Raw genomic sequence first — 16,734 nt, forward strand, 5'->3', positions numbered from 1 at the left:
TATTCGAATTAGCAGCCGACATCCTCTATCAATCAATCCGAGAAAGGAATTCCTTGGAAAATCCCATCCGAGTTCCTATATTCAATCACTTCTAAGTGCCAAGTCGTCTTTATCTACGCTCCCTTGTTTAAGAATGATTCAATCTTCTTATTGAGATCGTGAGACTCACTTCTGTCAGACCTGTTAGTGCGAGTGAAGTCATTGATGCATTTCAGAGAGTGATCAGTTCATCGGTTATGTTTTTCCCTTATTACGTTGTAAAATTTGCGTTGAGGATTCTACATTATTACCATTGCCATGCCATTTGTATGGTCACATCCTCGTATAACAGTCTAAGGGAGGGTGAATTCCTTAGCAAATCGTGGCAGGGGCTGATGAACATAGCCAAGAAACAATTCTAACGACTGCGGCCCATTACCACTTTCATTTACAGCATTTACAACAGCAATATATTTTTAAATGTTATGTCGAGTATTAAGATCACAATGTAAGCTAATTGATGCCGAGTAGGGAATGTCCATTTATTAACAATGCATCAGTTCTTTCCTTCCTCCAGCTTCTAACTGGAATCCTTCATTTCAATAGGGCACTCTGATTAATTGTAACATTTTTCACTATTTTTCAAACGCTATCAGCGAATAAGTATTGTAGCCTTCAGTCAATTGATATGGAGCTCCCATTTCGCTGTGATGATACTGCCAGAACGTTCAGTCATATATGATACTACCAGTGTCCTTTGCGAAGCAGTAACAACTAAGCAAACAAAAGTTGCTTCCTGGGCAACATTGTTTCATTCCAGCCTGTGGAGTTCCAACTTAATTTCGATAATTCAATTTATTCCAACGAACTTTTCCGGATGCAGTTCGCTAACAAATAAATTTTTGCTACGCAAGTTCTGTGAATAATTCATGTAAAATCAGATGTGATTATAAGTTGAAGCCTCAAACTCATACATAAATGGATACGCAAACGATCCAATGTCATGGAAAAATGCTTTCAACCGAAATACACCCCCACCTATCTGATTTCACTACACTTGGCAATACAACTTTTGCGTACCGCCCACCTCTGCAAAGGTATTGCAGGAAACTTGTAAAATATCGTTGACAACAAAAAGTGGAACGAGGAGGTTACGGTGACTTTTTTGTGAGGTAGTCCTAAAACAAGCGAGAACCGTGAATTCATTAAAACTTTAACGAAGGCAATTTACATCGACGGAGAGCAATGAATATCAAGCGAAATTCAATTCGGAAAATTCAAAATTGCCTTCACATTGTATTTTTTCGAACTTTGTCGCTCCCATTACCACCCACTGCCGCACATTGCCATTTGTTCATGACTGTACCGCGGCGCAACAGAGGAGGTTTAGTAGCGCGTGAAATCCGAAGGTGATAAACATTTGCAGGCACCTGTCAATGTTGGGACTTTCAAATTTGCATTATGGGGATCCTTTCAATGAAAATGCTAAATTGAAAGAGTTTTCCGCAATATTTTGAATGATAAAAAATTGGATAAACTCCGAATTGGGTGTGTTCGTGGGAGCGATATATTTTTACAACACCTTAGATAGGCATAAATATGTTAGACCCGCATGAATAAATTTTTTTGAAGATATTAGGAGGGATGTTTGCGTTAGAAGTGATTCCTTTGCAATCGGACATTTTGAGTGCAAAATATGCATTTGCTTCTTATGGAGCTGACTGATTATGGGCAGATATTCATTGTTGTTTTCGGAGGCTGGAATTAAAGCCACTCCCACGCTTTGATCCAAGTTTCCAGATAAAGCGATTTTGAAAGGCTAAATTGCAGACGATTAAAATAAACGAATTTCGTGGAAGAAAGTTATTTCGAATTGGATTATGACCAAAGCAGCCTCTTCCGAATAGGCGAACTTGTTGAAAAGTTTCGTGAGGAATGAAAAAAAGGAGGATTATTTACTTACAAATATCAAATCTAGACAGTTGGAAAATGTTGCTAAGAAATGCTAGCTCCATTCCCTGTTGGCTACAAGCTCAAACAAAAGGAGGAGATGGGAAATGTTATACTAAACTCTTTTAACATGTTCAAAGTCAATATCCAACTTAACTGCGGAATGAATGGCCGTACCCCAACTTAACACAAAATGACGCATCCTTCCTGCAAGTACTTTGAAAAATAAAATCGACGTATTAGACATCTCTTTAATTATATAAATGTGCACAGAAGGTAGAGCATTTCTCTATATAGGGCGCCGCTCCTATGCCCAATTCGCGACAATTTCATAACACACATCTCCATTGACTGATAACATTGACTCAAGATATTTAAATCGCTTAGTTCTAGGCAGGCTATTGCCACAGATAGTCATAGTCCTAGTTTCATTGAAATCGGCGGTCAAAAATTCAATTTTATTCAGATTACATTTGATACCGTGTTGCATGAAGTGATTATTCCATTTTTGGACAAGTTGCTGAGATCATTTTTGCTATTAGACGCTAGAAAAACATTATCCGCATAATGTGGTGTATATAGGGCGCTGGACGTTGGATGTCCCGTGTGACAGTGTCCATAATAAGAATAAAGAGGAGCGGTGAGAGGTTTCGATACACCTTCCACTCTTCGAACTTTTCAAATCATGGCAGAGCTATTTAACCCAGCGCACGAGTTTCTCTGGTACTTGGTGTTTGCGTAGAGCATATCAGATGAGTGCGTGTGGCACACGGTCAAACGCCTTCTTAATATCTAAAAATGCAATGTAAAGAGAGCGATGCTTCTCATGGTGTTTCTCCACGAATAAACGCATAGTGTATATTGCGTCAATAGTTCCGCAATTCTCGAGAACTCCGGGTTAATTCACGGTTATTTGTACAATTTTGCGAATACGGTTGTCAAGGATGCGTTCAGAAATCCTCATTGTATGGGACCAGATCTAACGGTAATTTGAACATCCCGTTAAACTGCCTTTCTTTTTCATGTTGCAACGGTTGCAATTTCGTCCTAGCCAGATGGTGAGCTACCTTCCTCAATAACCTGATTGAAAAATTCAATAAGTCACAGTGTTGGGTATCATCTCTTCGCTTTTCAGATCCAGTCGTCGGTCAGTAAAGAAAGCACCGTTCCTGTTATTACCCCAACAGGAGTGACCGATATCCTGCGTGCGGTCTTGTTGGCTTTTGGCGAGTCGATACAGATCTCCCTCTCCATCACAAGTTTTTCATAAAGATCATTGTAATGGATTGCTCGGTAACACCGATTGCTTCTTCTGCCTCCCGGTTGGCATTCTTGTAAATTTGTCAATTGCCAGCGTTTTATCGTGGATGAACTTGTGGTAGACGTTTTTTTTTTCACGGACCTTCATTTGAACATCATCTTTTGAAAGCCAAGTATCTTGAAAGATGACGGCTTTGCGGTTTCTTACTGGGGCAGAGGCAAATCGTCAGACGATGCCTCACCTCTGCCCTGGGAGCAGCGTAACCGTAGTGGCTCGCAGATATTGAGTGCTCCTTTATATTGAGCGCAAATCCGCCTTATTGACCAGAGCTTGGTCAGAGCTGCAATATTCGTTTTGAGAATGATGGGGTCCTAAGTCCGCATCAACTTAATGCTGGACCGGACCAAATGGGGGGCCACTTACTCCCTCTTTCCTGGTCCACGGACCCCTCGTTTAGAGCTTGCACCCAAACTTTTCAAAAGTCATGTCGTGTTCTACAAATTATATAAAGGAGCACTCAACATCTGCGAGCCGCTGCTCCCAAGGCAGAGGTGAGGCAGCGTCTGACGATTTGCCTCTGCCCTGGTAAGAAACCGTAAAGCCGTCATCGCTTGACTTTTTTGAAAAGTTTGGGTGCAAGCCCTCAGCGAGGGGTCCGTGTATACGTCTCTGTTTACGTTGTTGAATAGCTCCTGCCAGCAGCGTGTTTTTTGCCTGTTGATTTCGTGGCAGAGTTCCTTTTTCTCACTCTTACACTCTGCGGTTCTAAGCGTCACCTCGTCCTGACCTCTTGCGTGCTGGGCAATCCGCCAAAGTTTGAGCCAATTCGTTCGTAGGCTTGCAACTTCAGTCATCCACCGGTACACGGATAATTTCCAGGGACGCAGTTTCCTTTTGGGAGTCGATGCATTACAAACTGCGGTTATAACGCTCATTGTTGAATGAACTAGCGATTCAATTGCAGTTCTTCTGTCTGCACCTGGGTCTTGTAGCTGGTTTATCCTTCTTAACAGAGCTTGAGAAAATTTTGCCACGGCGATTTTTCCGATGTTCCACCCGGTAGGTGTTTGAATAAGGATAGTGTGATCAGCTGGTATAATAGTGAGGTCCATCATCATCATAAACGGTATCCGGTCTAGGTCTGCCTTAATAAGGATTTGTCATAGTGGAATAAGTCCTACTATTCTTTATTTGTCTCTTTTCCTGATCATCATTATTTTATTTTTGAGGATAGTACAAAGTGCGTCAAATCCTCTTCCTTCGCCTGGACTTGGGACCAGCATGCAATATAAATAGCATGGCGGAGTTGAAAAGGCGAAATACTGCATACAAGCATATGGATCTTCTTGTCAGCTCAATGTAGGATAAAAATGGAACGAAATGATTTGCATACTACCAATCCACGGATACGGCTGTCTATGCTTTTAATATATTTTGCAATAAGAATTTCGTTTTCATCCAAAACTGATAAAAGAAACATATTTTATATTCAGCGAAGGACTGACTGAGTGGGGAATAGCTAAAAGGATAACTCGCTAAAATATTTCAGACCCAAAGTAAGCGCCTCTAAAGCCCCCCCCCCCCCCCCCCCATCGTGGTGTAAGTGCTCTTTCATTATCTGAAATAATTGCGATGATTTTGACTTACTGTAGTAAGTTGAATATTTTCCTCTGGGGACTAATTGTTTGAATTCTAGTTCCTTGTATCTTTCAAATAATTTTCTTTGCCTAGTTGGACTTTTATCCGCATTGACAGTACCTCTTTGTGCCGCTCGGAACAAAATTGATACAATTTTCATAAAATAACCAAAGTCGCACGCATGCAAAAAATGAAAGAAAATGCATACCTGGAAACTGATAGTTCGAGCCTTCGGAGCAGAAGGTTGCTATTGTACAGGAAAATCATATTCCCGACTAAAATGATCGAAACATCTATGACAGAGCTATGAAAAGGTGCTGCATTAATTGTGTTCTGATTTTAGAAATATTCACGCCCATTGAAAAAAGAACTAACTTAAAAAACCCCAAAGTAGGGACAAAGGTGCTAAATCCTCATTTGAATATAGATAGGCAAAACTCTCCTAAATTATTCTGTTGTTGTTGGATCCGATCGAAGTGGGTGGGTTGGAGAACGCCATCCTGTTTACAACTCATCAGCAGTCAATTTGTTACCTAGATGCTAATATAAATAAACCCGAGGATAAGAGAAAATTATATAGGTCAAGTGCAAACAAGCAATTTGGGATGATGCGCTGGTAATTTGGGGAGGACATCAAACTCGCTTCTAAAATTGGAAATTGGCTTTCCTCATTAGGAAATAGAATAAATTAACAGAATTTCCGATTGCGTTTTGCTAACATGGTTTAGGCAGCGGTTAAAAACATGAGTTGTGTTTGTCACAAGGACGGGGTGACAAGGAAGACTTATATTTGTACTACATACGTATTCAGATCATAATAACATCAGGACTCCATTGTCTTTATTCCAAGTCATCATCTCATATTTGGAGCAAATTTTAGTGCACTCTACGTAAGAGCGTGTTTACTTTATGAGTGCTAACATTCCCATGAAAATCTTTGCTTTGAACTATCCTTAATCCAATTAAGACTTTACCAGACTTTTGTTAAGATAACACTAAGAACAAGAATGACCTCTCGACTATATTATCTATACTTGTAATCTCTTAATCCATTAATCTCCAAGATAATTAAAATAGAAATTCCGACATGAGATCAAAGTCAAACAAGAAATCCTATTGATGCTCATAAAACGGAAAATCATATCCTTGAGGCAGCCGTAAGCACTAAAATACACTCTCAGCAGCTACGGCAGGTATTCCTCATCAATTTCCAGCAATCTTCCGAATCATTTTCAACGTCAAATCAAAGAAACGGTGAATCAATCTCTAAGGTAATATTCCAGATTTAGATTATAATTTCACCTTGTCGATGATGAACTCACAAACAAACTTTGTCTCCGTTCGGTGAAGGTTTGTTTCAAGATTTGAAATGATTTAATTTCTAGCTTCAAGGATCTAATCAAAAGTTTCACGAGACATTTGAAGTGGCAAATATTGCACTGCTGCGAGCGTTTGTAGTCTTAACGTACCTGAAGCAATCTAAGAGGATTCTGCATGCAGTTGTGATTCCTTATTCTGATATAATGACCTCCTACTAAAGATAATAGATAGAAAGATATATTCTGATGCTTTGCAATATTTCATTGTAATTTGGAAAAGGTCCAATGCAAAAGAATCTTTTGGAAATTGCCATTGTATAGCGTGTGCGGGTGACGTGTACAGTACTTTATTCGCCTTGTCCAGTGACAATCTGACGAAAGAATGCAATTAATAATAAGCAGCATTTCTTCCTTTCCTCACAGTTTTAGAACCCATTAACTTTTCCAATTTTCTAATTCCCTTTCCGAGACTAATTTATGCCAAACATTTAATATTTAAGCCGATTAATTTTACTTTATTTAAAAAAACGTACCACCTTAAATCTTTCCTCAAAACTCATTCAAAAAATTTCAATTTTTACATAATATAAATTCCCTAATATTACAGACTAAACGTTAACCAGGCAGAATGAACATTAACTTTGGACGGAAACTAAACACTTTGTTTCTGGTTGGGGCGAATGCATATGTATTTTCTAATACGAAAAATTTTATGTAATTTTTGCTTTTGCTACCGACAAATTTGGATTTGAAGTTCAAAATTGGGGTCAGAGAAAGCACAAATTAGCAGGATATAGACCAGCTGCTGAGGATGGTAGTCAGCTGTACTCGGTTACGAAGTGAGTGAAACTGTTTGGTGTTAGCATGCGCTGCTACGTGAAATCAAGATTCAGTTTTCATGTTTGTTTATTCCGAAATCGCGCAGTGTCCAAGGAGTTGCATCTGAATATGTTCACAAGAAGAACAATCCCAAGACCATGTTCTTGAGACGGCATAGCACAAAAGAAAATCGGAGTTTTCCTGGAGTGCAGTGGGAGTAGAAGGGAGAGTCTTAACGTAGAGTTTGGTGAATTGTTCAGTTTTCGTCGAAAGTCGGGAGGAAATTTTCAATTTGTGAGTGTAACATGCGCCCGGCTCATATGATTTGTGAATGAAAACATGCGACGAGGAACCATTGAATAGTAATGGAGTTCCTGCGAGTTCAGCGATCCAATCTTCACATGTCACTATTATCATCGACTCAGAGGCTCCTTATCTTTTATCGGTTTACTTAAAAGTAGAAGCAATGTGGGGTGTGATTTTGTGGGATTTCGTTCGGAGATCGCTAGTGCGGACACGGTATGGATTCGAGATAGATCGAGTTCATGACAAAGGAAATAAAAAGTGCATATCGAACGGGTTAGGTCACGTTTTGGTGAATTCGTTTCAAATGTTTGAATTCCAATCAAGCGCGAAAAAAATATAAGTATACTTTTAACTTAATTAATATCTAATGTAGAATTTTGATTTATTTGAATTCTCTAGTTTCGCGCGTTGCGGTAATTTTTTGGTCTTTTTTTACTATATTTTGATTTATATTATGATTCTATTAACATCCCTCGGTAGATGTCCAGCATATTACAACACTCTGGTATTGTCATACGGCATAACAGCTGCCAATGCTGAGTACGTCGATTTGAACTCTCACGAAGTCATGTTGACGACTTAATTACTTGCGTGAAAGCTCGATTTCCTCAGGTTCGGAGCCCTTCCATTTACGTCAGTTCCAAAACGCCTTCATGGAGATTCTTGCATTGCTTCGTTTTGATGAATCTTCTGTTATATTAAATCCTAAATGACTTGGCAGTAGTTTAAAATCAGTTGAATGACCCGCTTATGTGATGTACATGCATCCTGCCGATCGTTCGTTATACACCCGAAATCGAGGAGTTCAAATCAAGCATTTAACAGTTTTTATTCGCGTAAGCTGCACACGATTCTCCGATGCAAACTGCGGAGAATGATTTCCCAACTGATGCCACGAACATGATAATGGGCGCCGTCTGCGCTCCGCCTTATGATATTACTACGCTTTAAAATCGTATCCTGTTTGTCTTCTAGTTTTCATCCCTGTTTCGCCGCCATTTCTTGATTTGATTAGAGTCCAATTTCGGCTCCTCCAACCCAAACGTTGACCACTTTTTTATAAACGGTCACCCTCTTTTTCTTTTGAACTTATTGAAGTAGAGTTAGCCATTTTCTTCGCATCTACTCGATCCAGGTATACAGAACTACAGATACGTACATGTGCATATTTATACGCTCCCGCCAACAGGAGGCGCCTCATAGCAGAACTGGAAACTCCACACAGATTAAAAGTAGCAGATGCCCTGACATAGCTCATCGTAAAGTGCACGATGATGCAACATTCGGTGGAAATATTGCGGGGATGTTAACCTTAGAGACACGAGACAAAGCGTCAGCAACTATGTTGTCCTCGCCAGATACGTGCTGGATGTCTGACGTAAACTGGCTTATAAAGCTCAGGTGTCGAAGCTGACGAGGGGACGCTTTGTCGGGCTTTTGTTTCAAAGCATACGTGAGAGGCTTATGGTCGTGAACACTGTGAACGGCCTGCCTTCTAGGGAGAAACGGAAGTATTTGATGCTCAAGTACGCGGCGAGCAGTTCGCGATCGTAGGTACTGTAGTTCCGTTGAGCGGGATTCAACTGTTTCGAGAAGAAGCTCAACGGCTGCCAAACCTGATCCACCGTTTGGTGAAGGGCAGCACCTACTGCGATGTCAGAGGCATCAACAAAAACAGCTAGGGGTGCATCTTGCAGAGGAAATGCCAAGAGTGTAGCATCAGCCAGTTGCTGTCAGGATTTATCGAACGCGCGGATGGCCTCTTCAGACCACACAATCTCTCGTGTGTCTTTTGTTTTGGGGCCAGACAAGTACGCGTTCAAAACGGACTGGTGATGGGCGGCCTTGGGCAGGAAACGACGATAGAAGTTTAACATGCCCAAGAACCTCCGCAACTCCCTCACTGTCTTCGGACGCGGGAAGCCTGTAATTGCTTGCACCTTGTCTGGGTCGGGCTGTATTCCTTCAGGGGAAATGGAGTGGCCGAGGAATCTCACCTGTTTTTGAAAGAATTTGCATTTCTCAACATTTAGGACTAAACCGGCCTCAAGGAGACGTTGAAAAATGCACTCGAGATGGGCTAAGTGCTCAGACTCAATGGAAGAAGCGACCAAAACATCATCCAAATAGACGAAACAGAAATCGAAGTTTCGCAGGACTGAGTGAATGAACCTTTGAAAGGTTTGCGCCGCATTGCACAATCCGAAAGTCATTCGGGTGAACTCGAAGAGTCCAAAGGGTATGCATATTGCCGTCTTTGGAATGTCTTCAGGAGCTACTGGGATTTGGTGATAAGCCTTGGCTAAGTCCAAGGCCGAAAAGATGCGGCAATTCGCGAGGTGATGCGCAAAGTCGTGGATGAGTGGAATTGGATATCGGTCAGGAACAGTCTGTGCATTTAGCATTCTGTAATCCCCACAGGGGCGCCATTCGCCATTTGGCTTAGGGACCATATGCAATGGGGAAGACCAACAGCTGTTTGAGGGCCTGCAGATACCCTGTTGAACAAGTTGTTCAAATTCTTTCCGCGCAGTAGCCAGTTTCTGGTGTGGCAGATAACGAACCTTCGAGAAGATCGGGGAACCAGTAGTGTTAATGTGGTGCTGCACATTATGCTTCACTGGTCTTGAGAGACTATACTCGGTAGTAATCTGGCTAAACTTTTGGAGGAGTGTCCGAACACGAGATTCGGTGATGTCTTCCAAAAGAACGGAAAGGTTATTGTCAGTATGAGATACCACTTGGCCCGACGAATTAAAGTTGGTCGTGGGGTCTATAAGGAACTTATTTTGCAAGTCCACCTGCAACCCATAGTGACACAAGAAGTCTGCGCCTACTATGGGGAAGCTGACATCCGCCAGGCTGAAACGTCACGAAAACGTCCTACGCAAGCCAAGACTCACGTCCACTTGCCTGTACCCGTAAGTGTTTATGCGGGAGGAATTTGCTTCCGCCAGTTTGAGGGGTTGTGGATAAAGTCGATGATACCGGGGTACGGGAAGAACCGAAACCTCCGCACCCGTGTCGACGAGGTAGTTACCCCTGCTGAGGGGGTCGAAAATAGTTAGGCGACGTGGCGCTACGCTTTGGGTGGCCGTCGCCAAGACCCCCCGCGGACCTAGTTTTTTGCGATAGGCGCGAATTTACAAGGTAGCGTACATCTTGTCGCTTTATCTCCGAAGTTACGATGGTACCAGCAAATACCTTTGTCCGCAGGCTGTCTTGACGACCTGCTACCCGAACGCCTTTTTCGTGTGGCAGAGCGTGAGCGAACTCGCAATCTGGCACCCGAACGCTGAGCGTCCAACGTCGCCCGCATTTCGGCCACGCTGGCTGTTATAGCGGCTATCTCGCGCCTCAAGTCGCTCACCTCATCCGACGGTGGTTGAACGGCCGCTATGGTTGGGCGTACGTACACCTCCTGCACCTGGTCGGCCGTCGCTGCCAGTTCCTCCAAGGAACCGGAGACGCAAGCTAGGATCGCCTGGGTGCCTTCCGGGAGCCGTCGCAGCCAGAGCGACTTGATCAGGTCATCGCCAATCTTGCTCCACCCAATTGCCTCATTTCGCGAAGCAATTGGCTGGGAGTTCGATCACCCAACGTTAAACCCGCCACCAAGTGGTCTAATTTTGCCGACTCGCTTGCCGACAGGCGCCTGATCAACTCGCTCTTGAGCTGCGAGTATGATGCCGACTTCACTACGTCAGACACCAGAAGAATCGACTCTTCATCCAGGCCGACCACCGCATAGTTGAAGCGAGTCGCGTCCGATGTGATTCCGGACATTTGGAACTGCGCTTCCAAATGTATGAACCACAGCTCCGGGTTCCGTCGCCAAAGCGGAGGAACGCGTACGGCGAGGGCGGTCACTTGCGAGTCCGATGGGCTTGCCGCGTCTTTATTGTCGATCGACATCTTCAGTAACAAAAAGTAGGAGTTTGTAATGAAAACGCGGTGAGTTTGTAATGAAAACGCGGTGAGTTTGTAATGAAAACGCGGTGAATTTGCTCCGACACGGCAGGCCGCACCCACAATTGACCGCACGAACAAAGAAGACAACAACACCCCGAAGCGGACGCTCTCAAGCGCAGACCGAAATTAAGAAGGACCTCGCCAAAAGAATGGAGAACCCACGATGATGATAAATACCTTGACGCCGTCTCTTGCAGCGATTATTACTTTAATTGATTTTTAAAATTAATATATGAATATAACTTAATGTTACTATTAAACTAACTAACTATTTTTTTTTTCAAAATTCTAAGTAGTTCTTTAATTAATTTTTTTGATAGTTCACTGCACAGTTGAACTAAAACTTGGAGCAATATTATTCGACAAACTCAGCACCCTAGGCACTTTTCGTTGTTTTGGACGTTGCAATGGTCCTTACAATTAAAGTTACAAAAAACAATACTAAAAGTAATGAAATTTCACTAATTCACTAATTCCCAAAGGTTGGTTCGAATACAGGAAGAGACAGATGGTGTGCGGCAGTAAATTTGGCCGTGGTCGGTGCTGCACCTGCTGTTGTTGCTGACGTGCAGGGCTGCGGTGATGGCGTCGGGGTTGTAGCGGCGGCTTTTTCGGAGGTGGTGGAAACGGCTGTGACGTCGACTACCGCGGCGGCGCTGGCAATGCTGGAGACGGCGAGCGTGGGTGCGGCAGCGCTTGCGGCAACGGCGACGTTCTCGGGGTCACCACTTTAGTGTAGAATTACACATCTGCAAAACTATTATATTAGGAAAACTTATCATTTCTGACGAAAAAGTCAAAGTGGTTGCTAACGGGGTCGCGAAAATATGATACACCAGAAGATTACCGACAACCGAACTCTGCAACTCAAATAAAACATGCATTTTTCACTACATAACAAAATTGTATATTTAAACGATTTGCCTATAGGAATATAATTTACTAAATTCACTTCAAATTGGCTATTCTATACGACTCGACTGCATATTTCTATCATCGAAATAGAATAAAATATAGTCAGCAAAATTTGTAAAGATATTTGTGGGTACTCGAATTTCCAACCTCCTTGGTGCAATGATGATAGTGAGTGCAATGCGCAAAAACCCAAGAATAAGTCTAAAACTAAGAAAAGAACTATTACAAAAGCGTAATGTAGACGTTAGCGATAGGACGGTGCAAAGAGCTTTAAAAAAACACGGGTATTCCTCTAGGATAGCTAGGAAAAAGCCTGTCATCAATGGAGCTAAAAAGCTTAAAAGAAAATAATTTGCTTTTCTGCACAAAGACGAAGACATATCGTTCTAGAAATAAATTGTGTTTACAGATGAAAGTCAGTACAAGATATTTGGTCATGAGGGTCCACAGAAAGTTTGGCAGAAAAAGGGTACTGCATAAGAGACAAAGAATTTACGAAGCACCGTGAATCACAGCGGAGGTAATGTGCTTGTTTGGGGGAGTATGAGTTGGTCAGGGGTGGACCAGCATTCGTAAATATTTTGAAAAACAATTTACGGGAATCTGTCAATAAAATAGGTTTGGGTCCGGATAACAGGACAACGACCCCAAACATGCAACTCGAAGCAGCTTCATTCACCAAAGCAGAGTCCAGGCATAAATTTCATTGAGCATTGATGGGACTACCATGAGACGCAGTTATACAAATACCACATTCTTTCAAAGAGTTCTCGAAAAAAGGCCCTTCAGGATGAATGGAATAGTATACCTCAAAGTATTATGCAGAAACTTGTGTCATCTATGCCATACAAGCAATCCTGGAAGCCAAAGGAAGGCCAACCAAGCGTTGATATTTAACCAGCAGAAAAACATCTCAGAATAACAATATTTTTTTATTATTTTATTATTTTTCACATAAACTGTAAAGAACTATAAATGAATATACAGTTTATTTGAGTTGTCTATTTGTTATATTTCTCTTTTTGTACTGTTTATTCTGAGTTAATTCAGTTTATAATGTTTTCAAATGTACGATGAATTATGTCGCCTAGTGTATGTCATCAGTATGCGGTCATAGGCAATGTCTGTTTGTTTAGGATGAGCAAAATATTTATGTCACCAATATGCATATCTCTGAAAGTTTGAAAATATATGAAGGAATGTTTTTAACTTTGAGCTATCTGCGAAAAGAAAAACGTGCATAGAAAGCGCCTCCCATAAGATGAGCATACCTTTATATCTGAAACGGCCAGCTTCTGATATTCCGACTTGTTTGAGAGTTGGTCCAAGTTCTCCTGGTTTTTTTCTAACAAACCAATCCCGTTTTGTTTAGAACACCAGCAGTTATGGCCCGAACTGGAGCTAACAGGATTGATTAAAAACAGAGTTTTGGCAGCTTTGAAAAATTAGATTTCGAAACTGTCGGCATTTTTTACACAAAACATCGAAAAAAGAGACTTCATGTCAATGAGCCTCGAAAATCCTAGTTCGGACCATAATGTCGAGTAATACAATCATTTTATTATTAAATTATTAAAATCAATCCAGTAGTTCCTGAGAAAAACGGGGGGAAGTTTTGAAAAACGTGGTTTCAAAATAAACACGGTCAAGGTTTCAAAAGATGTCTAAAGGCAACTTTTAAAAGATATGTCCAGAGAATAAAACAAAAAAATCAATTTTAAAAAGTATCGGGAAAAGCATGTTGTCACAAATACAACTCATATGAAAAATGTGCTATTTTGTGTTTTCTTGTAAGTTTGTGACTTGTATGAGATTTTCTGACATACCTCCACCAAACAATTTTTCAGAAGCAAACTACTGGCAACTTCCACTTGAAATTTTCAGGGGGGATTCTCGGGACTATATTCTATTGAATTTGTGAACAAACAAAAAAATTAACTAAAATTTCCACTGTGAAAAGTCCCCTTAAACCCATTACAATTGACACGCTCAAATGGCAGAATCGTGAATCCAAAATTTCGTATATACCTAAGAAAGCCATAAAGCCGCAGATATACCTCAGAAACCTAAAATCTGTTTTCTTTTGTTTTTATTTTGCGACTATTAAATCTTATCCGTCAGTTTATCACCAAAACCACACCCCTGCTCCCAGTTTCTCCCTAATACACCTAATGCGTCCTAAAATTATTAAGAAGACTGTTCACACCATCTGAGAGCAGGTTTAACATTTTAATTCCATTTGCCATACCTGCTCGGTGGAGACCATTGTACTTATCCTTGTTGAGTGGATACCTTGTTGTATTCATGTTTCTCGATTTGCTCTTCAAACATTTAGGGCATCAGGGTATCAGCGTTCATTTATGTTAAGCTTTAGGCTTTTCTGTCCAATTCAATACAGTTGACGGTAATAAAGGAAGAATATTCATTTAGTTAAACACGAGCGATAATGCACAATTCACGTCCAGCAATCACAATGGAATATTTTGCTTAAAATGTATCCTGCCTTTAGATGAAACGACAGAACAAACATGTGCCGGAAAAAAGTGAATACTATGTGTAGTGTAAGTAACTGTGATTAACGACTTAAAGAATAGTGAGCACTTACTACGAAATGAGCTTTCGGCGCCAATCACTTCAGCATGGCTTGTCTATGGCGGGCAATCAACCTAATTCTGTTAATGCGTCACCTCAGCACACGGAGCTGCAGAGGAGGGAGTCCTTAGTAAAACCTACCTGGCAAAATGTCTGCCCCGGTCAGGTGTCGCCTAAAACTTTAGAACGTGTCAACGGCATTGAAGAAGGATTACATGAACTTACTGTGAATAATAACCATGCCAAGGCTGATATCAAGAAAACGCGGAAGCAAGTCGAACTATTTGATATTTTCGGAAAGGTAATTAATATGTGTTTGCATGTGAATGTGTTGCTCAATGTCTTTAAGCTACTAAAGGAAAGTAATTGAAAATATTACGCGTATCTAAGGAGTTTCCTTTCATTATTGATATTTTGAATCCGCAACGAAAGACGAACTGTATAGAAATGTTTTGTATTAAAAAGGATGTAAGGACTACATTTTGAACTTGTAAAGTCATTTTCACAATTTCGCAGAAGCAGGTTTTGCTGTTCATCGGACTTTCACCTCTAGTTCTTCATTTGTATCAAGGTTAAGCTCTAGCTGGCAAGCAACCCAATTTCAGGTTAATATTTGTGGGAACTACGAAGCACGAGATTAATGGAATCCGCGGATAAACCATGCACGCGCCTTTTGAAATAGACAAAACAACTTTGTTTCCCTTTGTATATTTCGCAATAATTCACACCTGAAAGAGGCAGCGCTGGGTGAAGAGAATACCCTTCTCATTAAATTCCAGATTAGCAAGTTTGGGAGAAATGGTTAAGGCTGAATTACTCCATCAGCAAAGTAATTACTTTCAATTTTGGCTTCCGACTGTTGCGATATTCTCAGGGTACGAGGGTACGTTCTCATTACCCAGAGCAGCTCTATATACACAACACTAAATTTTGAGAAGGAGCAGGGACGAAAGCATTATGTTTGGAAAGGAAATAATCTCAGGAAGGTAACAGATTTCATTCTTTGGTTTGCTCTTCGCTTTTATAAGGGATCAAGGCTTTCACCCGGCTCAGCTGTTTTGCACAACCCGGAGCAGAAAACAACCCAGTTGGTTTAAGTCTGTGAGAGGCATCATTGTTTTCATTCTGGTATTCGGATGGATCCAGGTGGATGATAGAGAAAACTGTGAACATGAAATATTTCTGCCCCGTTTACCAAACAACTATGAACTATGAAACTGCCAGAGGGCGGATTAAGTTAGATTGAGTTTGCAGAATCGCCTTTAGTTCTCTGATGATTTCTGTCGACGTCAGTGAGGACTTTTCACGTAAGTTTTTGAGATTTTAAGTGAACATCCGGACAGTATTGAAACCACTTAGATATATAACTGTTTGTATGTTTCTTCTGTTAGTTTTCATGTAACCACTGGCCTGCAAAACGCAAAGTTTATGGAAAAAATCCCGAGTATCACTGAATAAATTAAAGGAACTGCGAATGATTTCAGTAGCAAAAGTGTCATATAATTTTCAAACTTAAAATGGGATTAGAAGATCGTTCCTAGTATCAGGTGAGGGGGGGGGGGGGCGAGACCTTGGAGCGCTCAAAGCCTAGTGGCCAATGCACTCGAGTTCTTACGAGTCCAAGCACACTAAGCGGAAAATAGCAGCACCGGGATATCAGATGTAACAGAAATGAAAAATATTGGCATGAAAACGGTATCGGCGGTCGAAAGAAGGGACTCAAAAAGCAGTAAATGATAATATGTGCTTGTGCTGGAGTCAATTTTTAATAAATAATCACTAACATAATATATGAAACAAAACCTTATTAAAATCGATTCGATGTCTGTATGTACATTTTTTTTCACAGGATATGGTCATGTGGGGTATCAAATGAACGGGCAATTACTTTCCGAAACTGATCTTATTTTTGATATTGCCAGAAATATAAGGGAGTGAGGGCTCAAAATGTGTACCCGAAAAGTATAACAGATCTCGTTCTCA

General features: G+C 41.2%; 1 protein-coding gene across 3 annotated transcripts in view; it reads left to right on the forward strand.

Moving 5' to 3' along the window:
• LOC119649072 (ras-related protein Rab-37-like) overlaps nt 1–16,734 on the forward strand; it is a 201,512-nt gene that overhangs the window by 74,947 nt on the left and 109,831 nt on the right. For all 3 annotated transcript variants that reach the window (XM_038051065.1, XM_038051067.1, XM_038051066.1), the window contains exon 2: nt 14,669–15,052. In XM_038051065.1, the coding sequence (XP_037906993.1) occupies nt 14,771–15,052 (282 nt within the window). In that variant the 5' untranslated portion in view covers nt 14,669–14,770. The remainder of the gene's footprint in view (nt 1–14,668; nt 15,053–16,734) is intronic.

The sequence above is a fragment of the Hermetia illucens genome, chromosome 2, assembly GCF_905115235.1.
Source record: "Hermetia illucens chromosome 2, iHerIll2.2.curated.20191125, whole genome shotgun sequence".
Classification (NCBI taxonomy): Eukaryota; Metazoa; Arthropoda; class Insecta; order Diptera; family Stratiomyidae; genus Hermetia; species Hermetia illucens.